Source organism: Sinocyclocheilus rhinocerous, unplaced genomic scaffold (assembly GCF_001515625.1).
Source record: "Sinocyclocheilus rhinocerous isolate Xijiao unplaced genomic scaffold, SAMN03320098_v1.1 scaffold253, whole genome shotgun sequence".
Lineage (NCBI taxonomy): Eukaryota > Metazoa > Chordata > Actinopteri > Cypriniformes > Cyprinidae > Sinocyclocheilus > Sinocyclocheilus rhinocerous.
Window position 1 is genome coordinate 21,312 of NW_015627238.1, and position 24,291 is coordinate 45,602.

Sequence of the window (24,291 nt, forward strand, 5' to 3'; positions counted from 1 at the left end):
CCCTCTTATATTTCTCATAGGTGCTCCGTCCTCTATTTCGTGCCCTGATGAGAATCTCAGTATTAGTAGAGGGAGTTTTTCTTTCTCAAAAGATGGGAGCATTGTAAGATACAACTGTTCAGAAGGCTATTACCCAGCCATCAGGATCCGTCGCTGTATCAGAGGAAAATGGAACCCGTTGCCCAAAAGAAAACAACCAGAGTGCAAGAGTAAGCAAAACATGAACATACACTTATTCATAATTGAAAACACAACACAGGCTACTCACACACGCGCACAAAAATCCTTTATCTCAGAAATCACATGTCCTGATCCTCGTGGTTTCAAAAATGGAGAGGTGTATCCATATCAGAGGCAGTATTTTGTGAACGACACAACCCACTACTCGTGTAATTCTGGCTACGATTTCCGTGGCTCGAGGACTCGAGTTTGTCAGGCGAATGGGAAATGGAGTGGAGGCACACCAGTCTGTGGAAGAAACTGTGAGTGGGAAGTCTTTAAATGCTGTCAATTTCCTGGTTCATGAATACTCTACAGATTAAATAAACAATTTCAGCCCTTTTAGAAGAATAAGCAAAGATTGAGTCACAATTTGCTTTTCATAATTTCTCATTCGCTTCCATTGCCTGTTCCTTTTTTCAAACAGCTGATCACTGTCCTGATCCTGGGATTCCCGCTGGCTCTACAAGAACAGGCCACATGTTTAATATAGATGACAAAGTCACGTATCGCTGTGAAAATAAATTGACTCTGATTGGTTCCAAGGAGCGAGTCTGTCAGGAGAATGGCCAGTGGTCAGGAACAGAGCCACAATGTTACGGTAAACCTTTCATCTTACTCGTTTGAAGTGCAATGCAGTACATATTCAGCTTGGCTAATGTTGTTGTTGTGTAAATACAGCTGATTTCACGTACGATAGCCCAGAGGAAGCATCAGAGGGTTTCAGCAGTTCTCTAAAGTCAAATCTAGCGGTTTCTCAACAGTATGAAGGAACAGGTAGTCTTGTGCAACTCACACTCGTCGTCTTCCTCTGTAAGGCAGCATATAGTTTTTGGTTACCACTACTTATTTTGTATAAAACCTGTTCCCTGTGTCTTCAGATCAGTACGGAAAAAGAATACGAGTGGGTAATGGGGGAAAGCTTGATATCTACATTGCTCTGGATGTATCTGACAGCATAGACGAAGAGGACTTTGAAAAGGCAAAAGGTGTCATCAAAACACTTATAGAAAAGGTATATGAGATAAATAGTATGTTGATAACACAGTCACACCCTTTGGCTATCTATTCTTTGACATTTCTGCCTATGTCCCATTACTAGCACACTATTAGTTTCCCATTCGAATCTCTTCTCTTAATGTCGTGTTTTATATTCCTAATGAAACTTTGTGAACATATGATCATTACCAACAGATCAGTTATTACGAAGTCTCCCCAAACTATGAGATCCTGATTTTTGCCACAGATGTTGCACGGATAGTCTCCATGAGGGACTTCAAAAGCGGGCAAAAAAATAATCTGTTAGAAATTCTTAAAAGACTGAAGGATTATGAATATAACAGTAAGTGTTTTGTTTAGATCTGATTTAAAGGTCATTCTTACAGCAAAAATTGAAATGTGTTTGTTCGGTGTGGTCAGTCTGAGAGTAAAATATATCATAACTTGTCTTTAAGGACATATTTTAAAATCCCGATGGTTTTGTGACTAACAGGTAAAGGTGATCGAACAGGAACTAATATCGCCCAGGCCTATAGGAGCATTTTAGAAAGTATGCAAATAGAGCAGATGAGGAATAAAGAGGAATTCAAGAAGACCCAACATATCGTCATCATGTTCTCTGATGGTAATGATGATGTTTATTTCAATTTTGATTTGGAATCGTAAAAAAAAAAATAATAATAATAATAGCAATATTTATACTTGGTGGTTAGCACTGAATCTGTTCAAGTGCCTTTTGTTCTTGATGTTAAAAAATAATAAAATGATCACTTTTATGATTCACTCTTTAGGTCAGGCCAACATGGGTGGCAATCCAAGAAAATGGGTGGACCAGATCAAAGATCTTGTAAAACAAAATACTCCTTCAGAAGAGGAGGAAAATCTTGGTGAGAAAGAATACGAATGATCTTTGAGATTAAGCAAATTTTCAAATACAGCTCGATTCTTTTTTTCTTTTTTTAAATTATTGGTGATACCTTTTTGTGCAGACCTGTATGTGTTTGGAATGGGAGATGATGTGAACTCTGAGGACATTAATGATTTGAAGACTGACAGGGGCAATGAGAAGTTTTTCTTCAAGCTTAAGAACTTGGATGATTTGCAGGAGACATTTGACGGCATGATTGGTACTTCATTATGTTTTTCCATTTAGAAACATGCACTTAGTTGGGTAAAAAGCTAAAAAAATCTGGGTAAAAATATAATTTTAAGATAATTATTGTCCTCCACATCCATTGCAAAGCACAGTCAGTATATAAGTTTCTCCTGTTTTCCTTGCCTGAACAGATGAGGGCACCAGTGTAGCATTATGTGGACTTTACAGAGATTACGACGATGGCACTGATTCCCACAAACGTCATCAATACCCCTGGTTGGCAAAGATCAGTGTGACTGTGGGTATTTCTATATCTTAGTCTTATTTATGGTTAAAATGTGGACAAATAAATGGCTTAGCATAACCATGCTAGTTCTTTGAACATTCTTTGTTAAATATTTCAACTAAATATTTAGTCCCTCTCTGATGATTTTGCAGCGCAACAATGGAAAGATTTCAAATTGCGTGGGGTCATTAGTCACCTCAAGCTTTATCTTGACAGCGGCTCACTGCTTCAGGTTTGGTGACACACCTGATAGGATAACTGTTGATTTGGGTTCAGATATTAAAGGTAATATTGAGAATTATTTAGAATACAGTTTTTTTTTTTTACATGTAATGGTGTAAACCTCATCAGTGGTGTTTCCTTTTCTCTTCTTAGGAATAAAAGTGAAAGATTACATACCTCATCCTCGCTATGACGTTGCAGCAAAACAGAACGTGGGAATACCTGAATATTATGAATTTGACGTGGCTCTTATTCAGCTGGAGAACCCTGTAATTATGGATCTTGCTCTTCGGTGAGGAACGCAGCTTGTCAACATGACATGCATTATTTTATGCTTCTAAAAAGTGTTAAAATTGTGTCATGAATCAATGCATATCATGTTTGTCTCTACAGGCCAATCTGCATCCCCTGCACCAAGGAAACAAGTGGAGCTCTGAGACTTTCAGATAGAGAAGGAACATGCAGAAAACATCGTGAGTTACAAACAGATACGTCTGTCAGAAATATTGCATGTGTATTAGTTACATGACCCACCCATCATATTTTTTTCTTTTGACCATAGACAGCCCAAAATCTCATCTCAGAACTTTTAAGGAATAGTTCTCTTCTAGCTCTTCTTAATATTGTCACTACAAGTGAATATCAACATTTGTGAGATTAAGTCAGTTTGGAGGTTGAAAGATCCAGGTCTCTGGAAAATAGTGATCTATGACATTATATTATGTTGAATATCAATTTTTTTGTGTTTATATGTTAATTAAGGATTTGTGGACACATGTAAAAAATTATAGCTTTAATTTTCAACTAAAAAGATTAAATTGGACCCTTGGAGTAAGATGGCCCCCTAGAATTGGCCCAAGTGGGCCTAATTAAATCCTATACCTAAATCCTAATTGAGTGAAATCATTCAATTACATTCATAGTGTTGCTATTATGACAAATCTTCAAATAAATATGGGCAATTAATATTCATATGCTTGTATATAAATGATAAACTTACCTTTCAGATAAATCTCTTTGGATTCTGCTTTATCTGTTATGAGTTATTCAATTATTCTACTAAATTGTCAAAATACAATTTTAAATAGAACAGTTGATATAATGTTTTACATTAATGAGTGGCAATACGAAATATGATATAAAAAAAACTTGCATTGCTAAAATTAAATACAACATATATTTTATTTACATTTAACTATGTTTTTACAGAGGAAGAGCTAATGAGTGCAGAAACTGTGAAAGCTTCTTTCATGTCGGTCATGGGAAAAAGCATTGAGAAGAAACAAATCACAATCAAGCAGGGAAAATGGGTAATGATATGTTGTATAGTGGACACTGTCTTGCTCTCTTTTTATTTTTATTCATTTGTGGTTTCATTAGTGTGGTTTCATATCACGGCTTGATTTTTTAATAATGGAACTCAAAGGAGTAATGAACTTATAAGCAAAAAGCCTAATTAAATGCATGCTTTGCTCAACAGTTCTGAATTTCTTTTGTCTAAAATTGATATGTCCCTTTTCTTCAGCGGGATGCTTGTGTTGAAGATGCCAAAAAAGCTGACGGAATTACTGCGAAAAATGCTAAAGATATCGTTACAGATAATTTTCTGTGCAGCGGTGGTATTGAACCTAATGTAGATGATATTGCCTGCAAAGGTGAGTTTGGATTTTTGCAAGGGGACATAATATTTGGCAGTAATCTACCATGATACTATTAGAATCATCATAAAATGTCATATCCTTAGTATCCCTATTTTTTTTTTTTTTTTTTTAAACATATCTTTATTAACTTTTCCAAAACGTTTACAAGTAAACAAGGAACACTTATGCTCAAACCTTCTTCCCCATCCCCACATCCACAAAGCCTTGGCAGGCAAAATAAATAAAATAAAATAAATAAATAAATACAATCCTGATTGTTGTTATATTTATATTACATATCTTCACACATCTAGTGCCTCATCAATATCTCCTTCTTTAACAAAGTTCAAAAATGTCTTCCAGATATCCCTATTCTTAATAAATTGAATTTGCTAAAAGATCTGAACTCAGAATGTTGTGCATGTCATCAACAGGTGACTCTGGTGGGGCCACTTTTGTGGTTCCTGGTAATCGAATGGTGCAGGTGTGTTTTTGAATCACTTCTCATGTTTGCTGATTCCTTTTAACAGTACACTGAGCCATTTCAAATAATATGCATCATTCTTCACAAGACTAAATTGTTGTTATTCATGTCTACTTTGAGAGATGTTTGTTTTAATAATATCTGAATAATCTTGAACAGGTGGGTATTGTCAGCTGGGGAGTGAAGGACCTGTGCAAGGACACCCGGAAGCCTAAATCTGATTCACACACTAGAGATTACCATACAAGTCTTTTCAGTCCGGAAGTACGCAAGTTCCTTAAACGCTACCTTGGAGATGAGAAATTGGGAACCCCTCTTACGTTCCTGTGAACATTATGTTTAACAGTATTCTGTTTGCCTGCTCAGAAACATTGTGTACATCTCTCAATTGACTAAAAATGGCTTTTTTTATGGCTTTGGAATTTGTAAGAAATGTGACACAGTAAAAACAAAATTGGGAAATAATAAAAAAGGAATTTTATATGCAGTCTATATGTTTTTTTTTAAATCCTTTTAAGTATTAACTTTTTATCCAGTGCAAGTAATCAAATGTGGTTAATTAACATATTCTATACAGTCATAAACAGCACTTTTCATGAGTGGGCAACAAAATAATGTTTGATACTTAATTAGATTTGATTTCGTTGTTTTGTATGTATTATACAATAATAATATGGTTATTATACAAACGTGCAAAGAAATAATGTTTTTCTATGTTTTGTCTCTTTAGTCCTTATTTGATCAAAAAATACAGTAATATTGTGAAATATTATTACAATATGACTATATATAATTAATGTTTTTTACTTGAGGGTCATTCCACGAAATCGGTGCCTTTTGAAGAACATTCAAATTTTGGAGGGTGACTACATACCAGTTAAGAAAAATATATTTTTTTACAAGAGAGATGTTAAAAAATTGTGTTGTCCAAAATAAAATATAGTTAAAGTTACAATGGAAAAACCTGGAAGGCTGTATCAAATACCATTTTTACAGTTTTTATGAAAGTGATGACAGAAATAGGATTGACAGAGTAACAGGGATGACAGGACACACATTCTTCAGCACACTGCGCATATTAGTTTACAATACTGTAAAGTTTTACCATTTTAAATTGCATTATATTGTTTTGCACTTACTTGGCATAGTTGTATGACAATAGTAAAATAAATTTTTGATTTTGAAAACAGTCATTGTTGATTTAACACATTACATTTCTAAGAGATCTGTTTCAATTATTAGGCAAGGAAGATGATCAGATCTATAACCTCATCTGAAACCATACCAAGTTCTTGATGCTGAAATTGGGTTTCACTTTCTTGAACACTGCAAGATTGGGGTGAGAGTCTGCAGTCACCTTGCTGCTCTTATTTGTAATTGAATTAACATGGATGCATTATTAACAATGAGTTATGGGGAAAACAATGAATTCATTCTATCTTGGTCATTAACAACAACAATAGTAATAGTAACAATACCAACGATGCTAACTAAAAATGTAACTGATGCACATATGCCACTGAATGATATAGGCATTAGCTCAATAATATACAGAGGGTAATCTTTAAAATGTTTGAATTTTACACAGACAATCTTTAAAGTGACACCTAATCTATGTCATCCCTGTTACCTACATGTCAAAACCTGTTACTCTAAAAAGATTTCAAACAAATTTACTAATTGCTAGCTAATTCACAAAAGCACATGTTGTACACTTTGAAAGGGTGTTACTTGTAGATATTGATTATATTAAAGGGGTCATATGATGCGATTTCAATTTTTCCTTTCTCTTTGGAGTGTTTCAAGCTCTTAGTGCATAACCGACCTCTGCTCACTCTAGGCCGCGGTGTGTGATGCTGTTTCATTGTGAAAGCAAAACTACTTTGTTTGGCCTTCCAAAAATGGACACGACTGATTTGCATAACGCCGCCCAAATGTTCACGCAAAGAAAGAAGGCGCAACTTTTATTCTCACTGTAGTATTATTGCTGCCGCCGCCGCCATGTCGTGAAGGCGTTGTGAGAGCGAAACTACTTTGTTTGGCCTTCCAAAAGAGGACGATATCCGCTTCGTCATGCCTAGAGCTGATCTGTGCTCCCTCAGTCAAGCCTCATAAATCATCAAAAATAGAACATTATAGAGGAGTGAGAAAAACATGCTTCTGTGAAGTGTTGGAATCCAGGTTGAGAGATGATGTAACCTCCTAGAAATGATGTCATTTGAATGTACCATTATTTTACAAGGGTTTTTTAATGAGGGTAACAGGGCTGACATGAAGTCAGGGGACACCAATAAAAGGATTTATATTTAATAGAAATATGTATACAAATGTAATCAAAAAGATTGCTTAACAACGAGACTGTATTTAGAACAATATGCAATGTGATTTTTATATCATTTTGCCTTCATTTTGCAAATTAAAAGTCCTGCTGAAAAAGAAAAATCATAGTGAGGGACAGGCCAAAAACCTTACCCTTCTTATCAACATAAATGCTATTTAAATGATTTAAAATAATATTTAATTGACTTTTTTGATGAATAATATTGATGAAAGAATACACAGCTATTAAGTTTTTTTTTTTTATCGCAAATTTATTTGTTGTTACAAAAACAAAATACAATTGTTGTTCCTATGATGCAAAGCTGAATTTTCAGCATCATTACTTAAGTCTTCAGTGTCACATGATCCTTCAGAAATCATTCTAATCTAATTTGGTGCTTAATTCTTCTATTATTACTGGTGTTCAGTTATTAATAGTTCTTATTATTGTCAAAGTTGAAAACATTTTTTTGCTGCTTAATGTGGAAAACGTGTTTTTTTTTTTTTTTTTTTAATTCTTCGGCGAATAGAAAGTTCAAGGAACACGGCATTAATTTAAAATAGAAATGTTAAATGCTGAATAAAATATAATTTTACACTAAACTTTTGAAGCAGAACAACTGTTTTCAACTCTTATAATAATAAGTGTGTCTTGAGCTCCAAACCAGCATGTTAGAATGATTCCCGAAGAAAATAAAATAGTATTTTTAAAAATACGTTTTATTGCTATGACGATCCTTAAAAACATGGATCCCTTAAATTCGGAACTATTCGTTAAGATGAACAATTCCTGTCGGAAGCGTTTCGATGTAGCGCACTTAAGCTCTCCCGCTGGAGTGGTTGCCACAGGAACGAGGAAAGCCGATTTGAGGATTACAGCAGACGGTCCAAGCAGTTTGATTATCTCAGCCTAAAATCATTAATAAAAAGCATTTTATATCAGATATCAAATATCAAAACCGTCATGTCCTCTGGTTCCCAGGAGCTGAAAGACACGTGAGTAGTTATATGCTGATTTATGAGACGTTCTCTAGAAAATATCGCGGTAAATAACGATTGGCGTTAGCATATTGATATAGTATAGAATTTCCGTACAATGTAATAATTAATAAGTCAATCCTTTTATAATAGCAGTAGAGCTTATGTTCTGACTCTTATTTGCCCAAATATGGCGGCACAGCAATACAACAGAGTTTAAGTGTTTTCAAAACCAGTGCATAGAAATGAATTCATATGCAGCGATGATTTTTAATATGGTCTGTTTGTAGTAAGTTTTTCCTGTGCTCTTGTAGTTCAGTGGCCAGCTCCAAATGGCTTGATGCTCACTATGACCCAGTCGCCAATCTATACACCTTTTCCTCTTGCATTGGTGAGTCACTGTTGCATGAACTTGCACGTTCACTTAGGGTTACATGTCCGCGGTTTCCACCGAACTCACTAGCTCATACTTCCTGTTATTTCCCACAGCTCTTTCAGATTTGCATGGAGATGGTGAGAATAAGGTGAGATGGTGTGAAGGATTTTGCGAAGTCTGACAGTAATCAGTGTTGAGTACTACTGTAAGGTTAACCCTGTCTGGTTTAAATGTTTCAAAATGATAAACATTCGTAAAAGTAATCAAATGTAATCAGTTACATTACTTTAATAAAGTAATTGAAATAGTTACACTATTATTACATTTTAAATAGGGTAACTTGTGATCTGTAAGCTATTACATTTTCAAAGTAACCTTTCCAGCACTGCTATTTCCTAATACAAATTTTGATGTGTTGACTAACATAATACAGCACATAAGTTTATTTCATATTAGTTTATTTAGAAAATATTTAAACTAGTGCTGTCAAATGATTAATCGCGATTAATCGCATCCGAAATAAGTAATATTTACATAATATATGTGTGTATTGTGTATATTTATTATGTATATATAAATACACACACATTCATGTATATATTTAAGAAAAATATGTTATGTTTATACATTTAAAATATTTATATACAGGTGCATCTCAATAAATTAGAATGTCGTGGAAAAGTTCATTTATTTCAGTAATTCAACTCAAATTGTGAAACTCGTGTATTAAATAAATTCAATGCACACAGACTGAAGTAGTTTAAGTCTTTGGTTCTTTTAATTGTGATGATTTTGGCTCACATTTAACAAAAACCCACCAATTCACTATCTCAACAAACACTATCTTACTTCATAAGACCAATAAAAAAAAAAATTTTTTGTGAATTGTTGGCCTTCTGGAAAGTATGTTAATTTACTGTACATGTACTCAATACTTGGAGGGGGTTCCTTTTGCTTTAATTACTGCCTCAACTCGGCATGGCATGGAGGTGATCAGTTTGTGGCACTACTAAGGTGGTATGGAAGCCCAGGTTTCTTTGACAGTGGCCTTCAGCTCATCTGCATTTTTTGGTCTCTTGTTTCTCTTTGGATGCGATTAATCGTTTGACAGCACTAATTTAAACGCATAAGCATATTTCAAAAAGTTACTTGCAGATAATGTTAAGAAGTATACATTAAATCTGAAATGATACATTAAATACAAAATATTTAAGGTTTTAATATTGTTAATTTATTTTAAATGTATTAAATTACTGCTTCATTATTATTACAAATGTGTTTAAATACATGACATACAGGTTTCAATAGAAATTACAGAAAATATATTGTAGTTACCATAAATGCTTGTCAGTACATTCAGAAGTTTAACCATATTTCATAGACAATATAAGAAATATATTTTTAAATGTAACATTTTTTACGTTTATTTAATTGTAAATAAAAACAACATGCAGTTAAGTTCCCTAAAACATTACATTCAGTAATTATATTCTTTTAAAATGTTACTTTTCAAGTATTTTCAGTAATCTAAAGTCTACTTTTTTCTCTCTTTTTTTGAACAAGGAGTGCTCTTTTTATGCAATGTCAATAATCCATCATTGAAAGTAGACAGGCAATAAAGAGTCATTGTAAGTGTCATGTCTGTCTGTGTACCAGCTGGTGGTGGGTGATCTTGGCACAGGAGTGTGTAACATGAAGCTAAAGGTGTACCGTGGCACTGGTCTTTTGAGTGAAAGCACCCTGCTGGACCTGCCCACTGGCCTGGTCTCCTTTCCCATGGACCTGCACGAGCCACGAACGCCAGCCATCGCTGTGGCCTCCGGTCCCTTCATCTACGTCTACAAGAACCTGAGGCCCTACTTCAAGTTCACGCTGCCTAGTCTGGAGGCGAACCCTCTGGAGCAGGATGTCTGGAGTCAGGCCAAGGAGGTAAGCTGTTCTTCATCCTATACCCTATATCTACATTCAGCTCTATGCATTATGTCATTTGTGAGGCTCTTCACTGTGGTTTCATTTTACTGATTGTTTTTTGCTGCTTAGGACATGATTGATCCAATGACGCTTAAGGAGATGTTAGAAGGTTTAAGGTGAGTTACTGTACAGTATGTACTGTATTTGGGCTCTAAACCCAATGCACTGCATGGCTTGTAAAGTACAGCATGATACAATACATGTGGATTTTACAGTTACAACACTTTATTGATTCCTCTTGAACAGGGACAAAGCAGAAATTCCACTCTCTGTCAGATCACTACGGTAAAACCTCTTCATCTCTTAACTTTTTCAGTGTATTATTATTTTAACTATAGGATTCATATACCTCTATGGAACTTGGAGTAGTAGGAACAGTAACTGTTCCCAGTTGCTTGGTCTTTTTCACACATATTTTTTAATAAACTAATGAACAAACCTCAAATATTGATATTATTTTTGTTTGGGTAAATATTGTGTAAAATGTGTTTATTTAAAGGGATAATTCACAAGAAAATGAACATTTTCATCATGTGCTCACTCCCATGTCATTTTAAATGTTTGTGAATTAATTTTTTCTGTGGAACACAAAAGAACATACCCCCCATTTTATGGATAAAAAACACTAATATTCTTAAAAAAAAAAAAAAAACATTATATATATATGTTCCACAGAAGAAAGAAAGTCAAGTAGTAAAGTAAAGCAGTAAAGAAAAAAATTTCAGGGTGATACAACTGTCCTAATATCATAATGGAACTAAAAAAAACTCCCTAAAAGGATGAAAAGAAAATCTTAGTGTTTAGATTGGCATAATGTTTTTCACAATTTGTTTTTAGAAAAAATCAAAGTTAAATGTATGCAACTAACATCCAGAAAAAAAAACATATAAGTGGAAATATCATCATCATTTTTTTACCTACTGATTCATTGCATTTCTTGTGTAAATTATTCAGGTTCCTCATGCTTGAACCACAGGAAATGGAGAATTTCGTTCTTCTTCATAAAGAACAGCCTATACGTAGACAGGTGCCAATATCTACATATACGCAATCAATCACACATTGACAAACAAAAACAGATGCACTAACAGGGCTTTTGTCTCTTTGTTTGTCTCAGACGGTCATTACCTGTATAGGGACGCTGAAGAAGAACATGGCAGATGAGGATGCAGTTAGCTGCCTTGTGATTGGCACAGAGAACGGTGATGTTTACATATTAGACCCAGAGGCCTTTACCATCCTCTACAAGGTCAACACTTGCTTCATATGTGCTTGTTACACACTATATTCTTTTATTAGCGTTTGGCTTTATTCCTCTGAAGTTTCATCAGAATATAAGTGACTTACTTCACATTTAGTTCTAAAGTAAGCTGATTTCCCCAAAAGAATGAACTGTGTGTTTTCAGATGTCACTTCCCAGTACACCCACCCTAATGGATGTGACGGGTCAGTTTGATGTGGAGTTCCGTATCACTGTGGCATGTCGCAACGGCAACATCTATATACTACGCAGGTAACTGAGTGAATAGCAACTTATTTAAATATTTTGAAATAGGCGAAACAAGGCTTTTCAAAACTCAACGTGCTGAGTTGAGAAAGCATATGTGCGCATATAATCAGCAAAATGTAAATATAATGTGCATAAAAACAGGTCTGTATGTGCACACTTTGAGCATGCAAAATTTCTTCAAATATCGCAACGGTCGTGGAATGACGTCATGATCTGTAGCATGTAAAAATATACAATATACTCCACTTTTCTGAAAACCTGCAGCTTAATTGTTTGCATTTTTTAAATTCAGCTAATAGGTTACTCTGTGACTTAATCTATTGGTCAGATGTCTTTCAAATTTGAACAAATTAAACTTTGGAATGCAGTGAAATGCGAAACGTTTTTGCATGAGCTTGCATTTCTCGTATCCAGCATTTGCATACATATAAATGGAAGTCAATGGAACGGAAAATGCCCCTTAATTTGTACCAATTTTCTAATTTTCCAGTTCTTTTTGTGTTAAAGGGATTCCCCGAAGCCTAAGTACTGCATTGAGCTGTCCTCTCACCCAGTGGCACTGGTGAGGATGGGAAAGAATGTAGTTGTAGGATGCACTCATGAGACACTGCACGGTTACACTCAAAAGGTATGATAATTGAATCCATATCTGTCACACTAACAATAATGCCTCCAGAAATGATAATGCTAAGTCTCATATGGAATCTCCTGTAGGGGAAAAAGCTGTGGACCGCTTATTTGCCAGCCCCCGTTACCACCATGGCGCTGATGGACCTTCCCACACGAGGTTTCCAGGCTGTGCTGGTGGGTCTGGCCAACTGTGAAGTACACGTGTACCGAGACAAAAATCTCGTCAGCACCATCAAGACACCAGTAAGAACCATCTTGAATTCAAAACCCAGTGACATTCGTAATCATATCTGAGTTGAAGTTCCTGCAGCTCTGATTTTACTGCCAGGATGTTATCGTAATCATCATCAGAGACTTTCATTTATGTCTTACAGGACGTAGTGACAAGCATTTGTTTCGGACGTTATGGACGGGAAGACGGCACACTCATAATGACCACCAAAGGTAGAAAAAGCATGTTATGTGGTAGATTAAGCAGTTCAGGGCAACTATAATGCTGAACATAAAGCATTTCAGTTGTCTTAAACTGTGTGTGATCCAGGAGGAGGTTTGATTGTGAAGATCCTCAAGAGGACGGCTGTGTTTGATGACAGGGACTCGGCCTCTGGACCTCCAATAGCCCAGAGCATTCGTCTGAATGTGCCCAAGAAGACCAAGCTGTACGTGGACCAGACCTTGAGAGAGCGCGAAAATGCAGTTGGTTAGTGATGTACCAAAATAAATTTGGTCCACAAAACACCTAAGTTGAAGGTTTTCATTTAGCCAAAAACCGAAACAGTAAAATACAGAATTGGTAAATACATTGGGAAAACTGGATAACTGAAGTTGGTATGTTGTTCTGGGTGTCGTGTTTTTAGGTGAGAAAGTAAACCATAGAATAGTTCTTATTAAAGCCGCCTCTCGATATTTCAGCCGAACAAATTTTACATGTTGCAAATTATATACACTACCAGTCAAAAGTTAGGAATAAGATTTTTTTTTAACAGAAGTCTCTTATGCTCACCAAAGCTGCATTTATCTACAAAAAATGCTGTAAAAACAGAAATATTGTAAAATATTAATACAATTTAAAATCACAGTTTTAATATATTTGAAATGTAATTTAGTCCTGTGAATTTTGAACAGCCATTACTTCAGTCTTCAGTGTGACTTGATCCTTCAGAAATTATATAATCTCTAATATGCTTGTTTGATGCTCAATTATTATCGGTAATTGGTACTGGTTATTAATATTGCTTCTTATTATCAATATTGAACTTTTTTTTTTCTTGTTTGTTATTTTTGTAGAAACCACAAAAGTCAGGATTATTTGATGAATAAAAATAAATAAATTCTCTAACATAAATGTGTGTATATATATATATATATATTTTTTTTTTTTGTATAGTATTTATATCCCTTTTTTTACACCAAAATTTGAATAGTAGTGTATTATGGTATCAAGAAAAATACTGAGCAGCAAAAACTGATTTCAACATTGATAATAATAAGAATGAATAATGTTTCCTGAGCCCCAAATCACCATATTAGAATTATTTCGGAAGGAGCATGTCACACTGAAACTGGATCAATGGCTGCTGAAAATTTAGCTTTGCCATCACAGAAATAAATTACATTTTAAAATATATTCAAATAGAAAAGTTTCTCATTTTTTATTCATTAAATAAATGCAGCCAAAACCTGAAAGTTAGGAGATGTTATTTCTATGCAGCCATGCACCGAGCTTTTCAGATGGACCTGAGCAGGCTGCGTCTCGCTGCAGCACGGGCCTATGTCAAAGCTCTGGAGTCCAGCCTCACGCCCATGTCGGCGAGTCTGACCGAGCCGCTCAAGATGAATGCTGTGGTGAGTTGAGCAATTCTGAATGTGCTAACAAAATGACACTGGAAGGCCGATACCAATCTCAGCTTCTGCTTCCTGTTTCTGCAAAGGTTCAAGGGTTGGGCCCATCCTTCAAGCTCACGCTGAACATCCAGAACACTGCAGCGTGCCGTCCGGTCATGAACCTAGCCATCAGTTTTCTGTACGATGAAAATTTGTATAGCATGAGGACGGCCTTTTTCAAGGTGACCTCAGCTGAGTAGTTTCATGAGCATTATTCCTTCTCTATATAAGCAGATTTTTAAAAAATGTGTAGTTATTGAAGCTGAGAAAATACTTAACTGGTAACAGTGAATTGTTTTGTGTCTTTAGATCCCCCTACTAGTTCCAGGGCTGAATTACCCCATTGACACTTTTGTGGAGTGCTTGAGTGACAAAGGCATCTCTGACATCATCAAAGTGAGACTTTCACCCATTCAGAACATCCATGCAGCATTTATATTCAGAATAGCTAGTATGTGTACTATGAAAAATATGCAAATAGAAAACCCCGATGAATTATATGCGTGCATGAATGTATATATATATATATATATATATAATATATTAATTATATTATATAATATTAATTCCTCATTTGTAAGTCGCTAATGTAAATATACACACAGACCACAATATACCAAAATTGTCCCAAAATGTTTAGACAAAATAGAATTAACCATTTTTATTTACAGAATGATAACTAGACACTGCTCCCATGCATATTATGAAATCAAGCAGCTGTTTGATGTTGTTTCTGATTTCAGGTGTTTGTGCTGAGGGAAGGAAAGAGTGCTCCTCTCCTCACCGCCCACATCAACATGCCTGTGAGTGAAGGAATTGCACTGAACTGAGAGCGAGTTGGACACGTCTAGCTGAGCTTCACAGGCGTCTTCAACTCTTGCTGTGCTCCTAGCAGCAGTTAGGCTTCTCCACAGAGCTGCCTGGAAAGGAGAGCTTTCCATCACCAAAGGATTTTCGAGAAGTTTGCGCTGGCCATCGAGCCGGTGCTTCCTGTAGCTTAGATCAGGACTGAGGGAGGCGTGTCCTCACAGGTAATACCTCTGTACCTTTTAATGGCTAGTGACTGGAGCGTTTGATTGACCGCTGCGAGGCCTAGTGCTTCATAGGTCATATAGTTTGGATGTAAGAGACGTTCCTGATGTTTACTTGTGGTAGTCATGTATATTTATATGTAAAATCATATTTATTCTTGATGTAATGATCACACACTTTATAATGCAATTTTGAGGCTTTATTTTAATATATATTGAGAATCATTGCATAAACAGTTTAAGGCAATGTGGTAAGAAAAAGATTATTCACTACTTTTAAAGCACACACACGAAAGTAAACAAGGCATAATGAGAGAGAATGTTCAGTTCATTCTCTCTCTATTTCACAGTACTTTTCTACACTACAGTGACATACGTTCAACTCTTCTTACGCTCAGATATTTTTTTTTTTGTCAAAATACTGTTTGCATGCATGTAAACTTTATATACGCTAGTAACACTACCATTCAAAAGTTTGGGGTCAGAAGGATGTTTTTAGTGTTTTAAAAAAAAAGTCTCTCATGCTCATCAATACTGCATTTATTTGATAAAAAATACAGTAAAAACAGTAATATTGTGAAATAATATTATAATTTAAAATAACTGCTTTCTTTTTAAAAAAAATTTAAAATGTAATGTATTCCTGTGATGGCAAAGCTGAATTTTCAGCAGCCATTAGAAATCATTCTTATATGCTGATTTGGTGCTCGTATTATTATCAATGTTGAAAACATTTTGCAGTATTCTTTGAAGAATGTAAAGTTTAAAAGAACAGCATTTATTTGAAATTATTACTGTCACTTTTGATCGGTTTAGGCATCCTTACTAAATATAGAAGTATTCACTTATTTAAAAAAAATCTTTTTAATCATTTAAAAAAAAAAGACCCCAAACGTTTGAATTGTAGTGTAAACAAACACTGCTTTTTCTGAGTATATTCTGTTGGCTGTTTCATCTCAATGTTTGCTTTCCTTTCCTTTCTTACTGAATGAAAACTGCATCCATCGTGTCATGATAGTATGAGTTCCTTATTGTCAGTCATTTACCCACTTCATGAATACTACTGAGGTTACAGGAGGCATGTAGTAAAGAAGAGGAAGTAAGGACAGAGGAAGCACTGAGGAAGAGGAACATCCATCTAAGTAAACATAGTGAGGGTGATCCACTAAGAAGAAAGGAAGAAAACAAGATGTTGCAAACATATATTACTGGACCACAGAGAGACAAGGAAGCATTTGCTATTGAAATTTCTAATTACTAATGAGCAGTTAAGACCAACCTGGGTGAAGCTGAAGGATACCAATCCATTTTCATCACCGTCCATTGTTTTAAAAGTTTCTGTTGGAATAAAAAGTGAACTCTTTATCACATCTAGTCCTATCTTACAAATCATTTGTCTTAATGCTACACTGAATTTCTGGCGGGTTTTGGTGTTTTCTACTTGCCACACTTACTGAACATAGTCTCCAGGCGGATCAGACAGGACACAAAGCTGTCAAAGTCCACGTTGAGGTCTGGCTTTGCGTAGCGTAGGATTATCAGCTGGAACAAGTTGTTGGTCAACTTGAAGCCTTACAGAAGGTATAAATTCAAAAAGTCTGCATAAACATAATATACCACAGTAATTATTGATGTTGTGCTATTTAAGGAGCAGATACCTGCTGATTCTAGCGCCAGACGCATTTCATAAGAGCTCATTGTGCCGGACTTGTCCAAGTCAAACTTCCTAAACACCGCCTAGCGATTTATTGAAGGAAGAAAAAAACCCCATCAACATTTGTACTAACATTAAAAAGTTTGCAGTCAGTAAGATTTTTTATATTTTGGAAACAAGTTTCTTATGCTCATCATGGCTGCATTTATTTGATAAAAAATACAGTAAAAAGAGCAATGGTGTGAAATATTACAATTTCAAATAAATGTTTTCTATTTTAATATATTTTAAAATGTAATTTATTCCAGTAATGCAAAGCTGAATTTTCAGCAGTTATTCAGTGTCACATGAACCTTCAGAAATCATTCTAATATGCTGATTTGCTGCTCAAGAAACATTTCTTATAATTGTAAGAATTAAAGAAACTCGGACACTTTGATCTTCTGTGACGGACAATACACACATATGGCCCTGTCCCAAATGGTACCCTAAACCCTCGCAGTCTTCCTCTGAGTCTGCACTTTCGTGACGTAATGCCGCTTTGACTATTGGGTAGAAGTCTGCTGCGGAGCTCGCCCCAGTGCGGGCTTGGCAGAAGTGCGGATCGAGGGCGCATAGTGGCCGCAAAGGGGGCACTAACGAGCACCCTTTTGAATGCTAAAATGACGAATGAGACACCCTACGGCAGGGATCCTCAAATCTGGCCCACGAGATCCACTTTCCTGTAGAGTTTAGCTCTAACCCTAATCAAACACACCTGAGCAAGCTAATCAATGTCTTCAGGATCATTAGAAAATCACAGGTAGGTGACTTTGATCAGGGTTGGAGCTAAACTCTGCAGCGCATTGGCCCTCCAGGGCAAGATTTGAGGAACCCTGCCCTACAGTCTCGTGGACTTAACGGACACGCGCGGCGGCCAGTCCGCAAGACGGAAAGTGCACATGAAGTGTTCCATTTGGGACAGGGCCATAGTGTATTCAAATACAGACATCTGTTTCCACATGATCTCACTGAGAGAAGACGTGAGAGAATTTTCCTTCTCACCTATCCACTTCCTTCACTCACTCTCCCCCTAATTTCCATCTAAACACAGGACACTACAGAGATCACAGAAACCACTGTTCTTAATCAGAATTATAACAATGCAACTGTTCATGTCTGATGTCGTTTGACTGTAGAGGGTGTGTCATTTCTCAGTGTCTTCATGCAAGTTACTGTATGTCCCAAAAGGTGTTAATTCGGCTCGATCAATACAAATTCAAATTGTTAGTTCCTGTCTCCATTTCGGGGAATTTTTGTCTTGGTCTGAAGTACTTAAGGAAATCTTGCAAGAAGATCGGGGCGATTCTGTAGCCAGAAAGCCCGTAGTGTGGTGTGTGTCTCTACCCTCCATACTATGTATTTTTTAAGGTCAGGTATGCATCTTTTACTCTTAGATTCATCTTTGAAAATTTGATGTTTTGTATTGATATGATTTTATATCTTTGAATTGGCTATGTAATTGGCATAATACATATTTACCTGACTGATAATAAATTGTTACATTTGAATTTATTCTGACTTATTCTGAGATTATTGACTCCAATTAATTATGTTAAGTCTTTAACACCGCAAATCTGTGCTCAGGTTAGTAGCGGACTAAAATGATGTTGTAGAGCTCCAGCTAACACATTGGCATTACTTACTGTATGTATAGAGGATATTGGGTTTTTCCATTTAGAGCAACAGTGTGTTGTTGACCAACCTAAATTCGGGTCAGCCTCAACCTCTGGTTATTGTAATATTATTCTAACTAAGTGTACGTGAGAAATCACAGCATGATTATATAAAGTTACATTAGAGGAAGTTAAGTTGGTCAACTTGGTTCTATAGTAATGGTTATGACCTCTGGTTAGATATAGTCTTACTTTAATTAAGTGTGTACGGATCTATGGGGACTTATAAAAAGTATTCTGGAATGAGCAAAGTATGGCACGAGCCGTCTAGAATATTAAGTCAATCACCTCTGTCTAATGACCAAGACTGACGAGTTTGTGAATATGAGATCCGTAAACCGGCCGGTACGAGACTGAAGTGTCATAGGAATAAGATTAATGAGATTCAATAAGATTAAAGAGCGAAATAGAATAATCAAATGTGAGAATAATAATAATAATAATTAGAAATGAACAAACAACCAATTGGCATTTCAACCTAAATCCGAGGTCATAAGAAAATGGAGTCAGATTAGATAATAAAATGGAGTCATATTATAATTTAACTTAAATGTAATAACTTTGCGCGCTGAAAAGACCGAACACACAGGAAACCTTCATCCACCATTGGATACCTCCGTTGGGCCAATTCGTGGACCTTACATAAATAACAGTGTTGAAAACTGTTCAAAAGAACAGCATTTATTACAATAGAAATGTTTTGTAACAAATATCTTTACTGCCACTTTTGATCAACTGAATGCATCCTTGCTGAATAAAAGTATTAACTGTCGACTCCAAACTCTAACATTTATATATACACCATAAAGCAAGCATAAAATGTTACCACTGACAAGATATCGTTTGATTTTCTCCCAGAGCACATGGAAGTCTGTCAGTCCCAGCTTTCCAGTGCCAGTTGTCTTCAAAGGCAGGTCAAGGCATACTATTCACAGCATGATATATTAAAAAGGACCACAAATGCTAACATTTTTGAGTGTAGAGTCTTCAAAGGATACATCCATAAGATTGATCATGCCTCGACAGGCCTCTTTGTCAAATCCATCTGTCTTTATATCTTTATCTGTAAGAAGAACAATCATAAGGGCATTTTGAACATCAGTTGGTGCCTTTCAGGGAATATTTCTTGTTAAATATGACTTTATTTGCAGCATATGCGGAATGTTATCATCTACCACAGAACATAATTGTGAAACCAATGAAATTTCCTTTACTTGTCCGTAAGCACACTCACGTTTGCCAACAACCCGGTTCAGAATCATCTGGAGTTTCGGCACATTGATTTCCATTTCCTGTTGACCAGAGTGAACGAGTCAATCAAGCTATTGGGCACCACAGCAACCCATGAAATCCTCCCACTTCCTGCTGTCTTACCGGCCCTGCCAGCTTAGCGAAAAGCGCCTTGAAGCCCTCGTCAATGTCGCTCTCCTGGAGCACAGACTGCCATAGAAACAACACATTATTCAGCAGCAAAACTTTCCAGGATGCATCTGTGTGCAGTACTGTTAAAAACATTTCATAGGAAAACTCACCTCCTCGGGTACATCTGCAGAAATTACATCATCTAGCTCCCTATAGACAAAAACAAATTAATCTTATTTTCTCTCAGCTCTGGTTTAATGTGTGCTATTTTATTAGCTATATATATATATATATATATATTTATTTATACACAGGTACATCTCAAAAAATTTCATAATTGTGAAAAAAATTCATTATCTGTAAGCCATAATCACCAAAATTTCAAGAAATAAAGGCTTGAAATATTTCACTCTATGTGTAATGAATCTATATAATATATGGGTTTCACTTTCTGAAATGAGTGACAAAAAATATTGACCTTTTTCATGATATTCTAATTTTTTGAGATGTACCTGTAGTAATGCTTTGCTACACATATTTGTAGTAGCAAACATATACAATGTATTTGAACATAAATTAGTGCTTCATTATATATATTAACAGAGCGTTAATACATATTCAAATATATTAAACAAATTCCGTTTGAACAAATACAATTGTAATACATTTATATTTCTAACCATTTTGAATATTTATTAATGCTTCATTAAAATATATTAAATTCAAACAACTTTTCATTTTATACTGCTAATCATTTTTAGTATTTACTGATGCTCTGCAAAAATGTAATATTAACCAAATTCAATCAAAATTTCATTTATTTATATTTCTAACAATTTCGAATATTTATTAATGCTGTTAAAATATTATATTAACCAAATTCGATCAAATTTTCAATTGTTTATATCTCTAACCATTTTGAATATTTATTAATGCTCCATTAAAAAATAATATATTAAACAAATTCAAACAAATTTTCATTTATTTATATTGCAAATCATTTTGAATATTTATTAATGCTCTGTAAAATATTATATTAACCAAATGTAAAAAAAATTTCAATTGTTTTTATCTCTAACCATTTTTAATATTAATGCTCCTTTAATAAATAGTATATTAAACAAATTCAAACAAATTTCCATTTATATTGCTAATAATTTTGATTATTTATTAATGCTCTGTAAAAATATTATACTAACCAAATTCAATCAAAATTTCATTCATATTTCTAACGATTTTGAATATTTATTAATGCTCTGTAAAAATATTATTTTAACCAAATTCAATCAAATCTTAAATTGTTCATATCTCTAACCATTTTGAATATTTATTAATGCTCTGTAGAAATATTATCATAAGCAAATTTGATCAAATTTTCAATTGTACATATCTCTAACCATTTTAAATATTTATAAATGCTCCAATAAAAAAATATATTAAATTTTCAATTATTTATATTGCTAATCGTTTTGAATATTTATCAATGCTCTGTAAAAATATAATATTAAGCAAATTCGATAACATTTTCATTTATTCATATTTCTAAACATTTTGAATATTTATTAATGCTCCATAAAAACATTATCTTAACCCAATTCAATCAAAGTTTTAATTATTTTAATTAACTTATAAATAGTTTATATAAATATTATATAAAAAACTTCAAAGTGCCATTTATTTATTCAATAACCATTTTTAATATATATTAATGTTCCGTTTGAATAAAACAAACATTTATTCTCAAATAGTCACTCACTGAGAGTCAGCAGCCTTTTCTGAAAAGACCCTCAGCACAAAGTCTCCTTCTTTCTGGGGCTCAAAGGTGGAGGGGACGATGATATATTCCCCCGCTGGCAGGCAGAAACGCGAGCTCACCTCTCGAAGGTTGATGAAGAGCTCAGAACGAGCGCTGGACGTGCGGGTGAGGAAAAAATCACGCTTCAGATGCACACCCACCCGGCCCAGATACTGACAGGAGAGGAAATTCAGATCACAACACACTGTACTCTGTGTTCTCAGCTAAGTGACCATGTGCAGGATCTCTCAGTGGTAGGCTACCTTAAAGGGGTCATATGACGTTGCTAAAAAAGAACATTATTTTGTGTATTTGGTGTAATGAAATGTGTTTATGCGGTTTAAGGTTAAAAAACACATTATTTTCCACATACTGAGCAGTCTGCAGTTCAGAAACCAACCTGACTGATAACAAATGGTTTACCAATGTTAAACAATGCTGATGAGATTCATTTATCTGGCACGCATCTCATACCTCTTCAGGGACCTGTAAGATTCAGAAATAAAGTTTAGAAACATAACCAATTGATAAATGTGCATAGTTTAGTTTTTCTTTGTAGTAATTTTCTATAATATTTGTTATTTCCAATAACATAGGGAACACTGGGGCTGGTTGTCACATCTAAAAGCAATATAGTTAGTGAGATAAAGAATTTGTGACAACTTGCCCCAGTCTCCTCGATAATACGTACAAATATTTCATAAAAAGAATTTATTCTAGGTATGTAAAAAGCATCTAGAAGCTGATTGATTCTGATGAACAGATATATATTCAACCCTATTAAATTACTTATCAAAATAGTTTTCTACCTCATAAACGGCAAATCCAATCGTTTCCATGTCTTTGCCCTCCCGGCGTAACTTCCTGCGATTCTTCTGCATCAGGGCCACTAGAAAAGTGCAGTCTTCTTGACTCTCAGTATCTGGTTCCTTCAAGACTATTTTAAACTGGGGATTGATCCAAAATGTTGCTGTGTAGAGAGAAACATATTTTAATGTGAGAGTCTCTCATGGTCAGCTCACAAACAAGACTTTGGTAAGGAATATGCCTGGATAATTCCTGCAGCCGCCAGCAGTGCTTCCTCTTCTCCATTCACCAGGATACAGGGATGTGTTCCACTTCTTCACTTCGCTGCTCTGTAGCGCATCCGGCGTCAGGTTACAGATCTCTAGTCTGCTGAACTCTCGTATGAAGTCACTGAATGACATCCTGTGGGCGAATGATGCTCATATTTAAAGCCTGAAGGAATAGTTCAGAAGGTATTTTGCTAAATGTTTCTGTGCTTGCAATGGAGAAAAGTTTCATTATATGGATTAAAAACAGCTGAAACCTTCTTCAAAATAGCTTCTTTTGTGTTCCACAGAATAAAGTCATACAGGGTGAGTATATGATGACACAACTTTCATGCCATGGATGTCCTTGTTGAGCTTAAGTTGTATTTATTTTAGTGCTGGGCAACGATTAATCGTGAAATCGTAAATTTGTGTACATAATATGTGTGTGTGTACTGTGTATATTTCTTATGTTTATATAAATACACACACATGCATGTATATAGTTAAGAAAAATATGTTATGTTTATATATTAAGTATATTTATATATATAATATAAATCATATGAATATAAATATATACATATAAATATTTTCAAAATATATACTCTATGTGTATGTCCATATATACACATAATAAATATACACAGTACACAAGCATATATTACATAAACAAAAACCTTTATTTTGGATGTGATTAATTCGCAATTAATCATTACCCAGCACTTCTTTATTTATTAAAGTGCCCCTATTATGGATTTTTGAAAGAGTGTGTAACACAGCTCTAAGTGAATGAAAACATCCTGCAAAGTTTTAAATCTGAAAGTGCACCTTGTATAAAGTTATTGTCTCTCAAAAGAAAGAGTCGACTCTGAATCATTGAAACGAGTTGTTTTTAAAACGAATCCCAAGCCGTTTCATGTTGATGTCAACATGAAACATTAGCATATTGCCCGCCCACTCGTTGGTCTTTTCGCATTGGTCTGAATGAAAATGCAAATTCATTCTTTGCCACTAGGTGCCACTTTTGGAGCGGTAAAAAAAGATGTTTCCCGGTAACGGCTGTAA

At 35.0% G+C, this 24,291-nt stretch overlaps 3 protein-coding genes across 3 annotated transcripts in view; 2 read left to right on the forward strand and 1 right to left on the reverse strand.

Annotated features, from left to right (window-relative positions):
- Nucleotides 1-5,543, forward strand: part of LOC107723846 (complement factor B-like) — a 7,907-nt gene extending 2,364 nt beyond the window's left edge. The window contains exons 2-18 of the mRNA XM_016532564.1: nt 21-209; nt 297-482; nt 647-820; nt 901-996; nt 1,101-1,234; nt 1,414-1,561; nt 1,712-1,843; nt 2,010-2,105; nt 2,208-2,345; nt 2,506-2,612; nt 2,753-2,885; nt 2,976-3,114; nt 3,216-3,295; nt 4,032-4,132; nt 4,348-4,477; nt 4,897-4,946; nt 5,106-5,543. Coding sequence (XP_016388050.1) covers nt 21-209; nt 297-482; nt 647-820; nt 901-996; nt 1,101-1,234; nt 1,414-1,561; nt 1,712-1,843; nt 2,010-2,105; nt 2,208-2,345; nt 2,506-2,612; nt 2,753-2,885; nt 2,976-3,114; nt 3,216-3,295; nt 4,032-4,132; nt 4,348-4,477; nt 4,897-4,946; nt 5,106-5,276 — 2,204 coding nt within the window. The 3' untranslated portion in view covers nt 5,277-5,543. The remainder of the gene's footprint in view (nt 1-20; nt 210-296; nt 483-646; nt 821-900; nt 997-1,100; nt 1,235-1,413; nt 1,562-1,711; nt 1,844-2,009; nt 2,106-2,207; nt 2,346-2,505; nt 2,613-2,752; nt 2,886-2,975; nt 3,115-3,215; nt 3,296-4,031; nt 4,133-4,347; nt 4,478-4,896; nt 4,947-5,105) is intronic.
- Nucleotides 5,544-8,088: 2,545 nt separating this feature from the next.
- On the forward strand, nt 8,089-16,116 carry LOC107723857 (Bardet-Biedl syndrome 1 protein-like). The gene is made up of 17 exons (XM_016532588.1): nt 8,089-8,261; nt 8,558-8,634; nt 8,733-8,767; nt 10,276-10,548; nt 10,660-10,706; nt 10,837-10,875; nt 11,545-11,617; nt 11,708-11,839; nt 11,997-12,103; nt 12,608-12,728; nt 12,815-12,973; nt 13,105-13,174; nt 13,272-13,430; nt 14,442-14,575; nt 14,662-14,796; nt 14,924-15,010; nt 15,358-16,116. Exons 1-17 carry the CDS (start codon nt 8,230-8,232, stop codon nt 15,442-15,444), a joined length of 1,767 nt encoding a protein of 588 aa, XP_016388074.1. The 5' UTR covers nt 8,089-8,229; the 3' UTR covers nt 15,445-16,116.
- Nucleotides 16,117-16,392: 276 nt separating this feature from the next.
- The window catches only part of LOC107723851 (calpain-1 catalytic subunit), a 14,135-nt gene continuing 6,236 nt past the window's right edge, over nt 16,393-24,291 (reverse strand). The window contains exons 10-22 of the mRNA XM_016532576.1: nt 23,220-23,380; nt 22,981-23,141; nt 22,646-22,657; nt 22,133-22,344; nt 20,547-20,586; nt 20,389-20,454; nt 20,249-20,306; nt 20,013-20,077; nt 19,848-19,916; nt 17,304-17,382; nt 17,100-17,216; nt 16,925-16,983; nt 16,393-16,810 (exon numbers count right to left, since the gene is read on the reverse strand). Coding sequence (XP_016388062.1) covers nt 16,784-16,810; nt 16,925-16,983; nt 17,100-17,216; nt 17,304-17,382; nt 19,848-19,916; nt 20,013-20,077; nt 20,249-20,306; nt 20,389-20,454; nt 20,547-20,586; nt 22,133-22,344; nt 22,646-22,657; nt 22,981-23,141; nt 23,220-23,380 — 1,126 coding nt within the window. The 3' untranslated portion in view covers nt 16,393-16,783. The remainder of the gene's footprint in view (nt 16,811-16,924; nt 16,984-17,099; nt 17,217-17,303; nt 17,383-19,847; nt 19,917-20,012; nt 20,078-20,248; nt 20,307-20,388; nt 20,455-20,546; nt 20,587-22,132; nt 22,345-22,645; nt 22,658-22,980; nt 23,142-23,219; nt 23,381-24,291) is intronic.

Coding starts and splice junctions, on each gene's coding strand:
- LOC107723857 (XM_016532588.1), top strand. CDS start 8,230: ATGTCCTCTGGTTCCCAGGAGCTGAAAGACAC. Junction 8,635..8,732: donor CACCTTTTCCTCTTGCATTG/GTGAGTCACTGT, acceptor TATTTCCCACAG/CTCTTTCAGATTTGCATGGA. Junction 10,707..10,836: donor GAGATGTTAGAAGGTTTAAG/GTGAGTTACTGT, acceptor CCTCTTGAACAG/GGACAAAGCAGAAATTCCAC.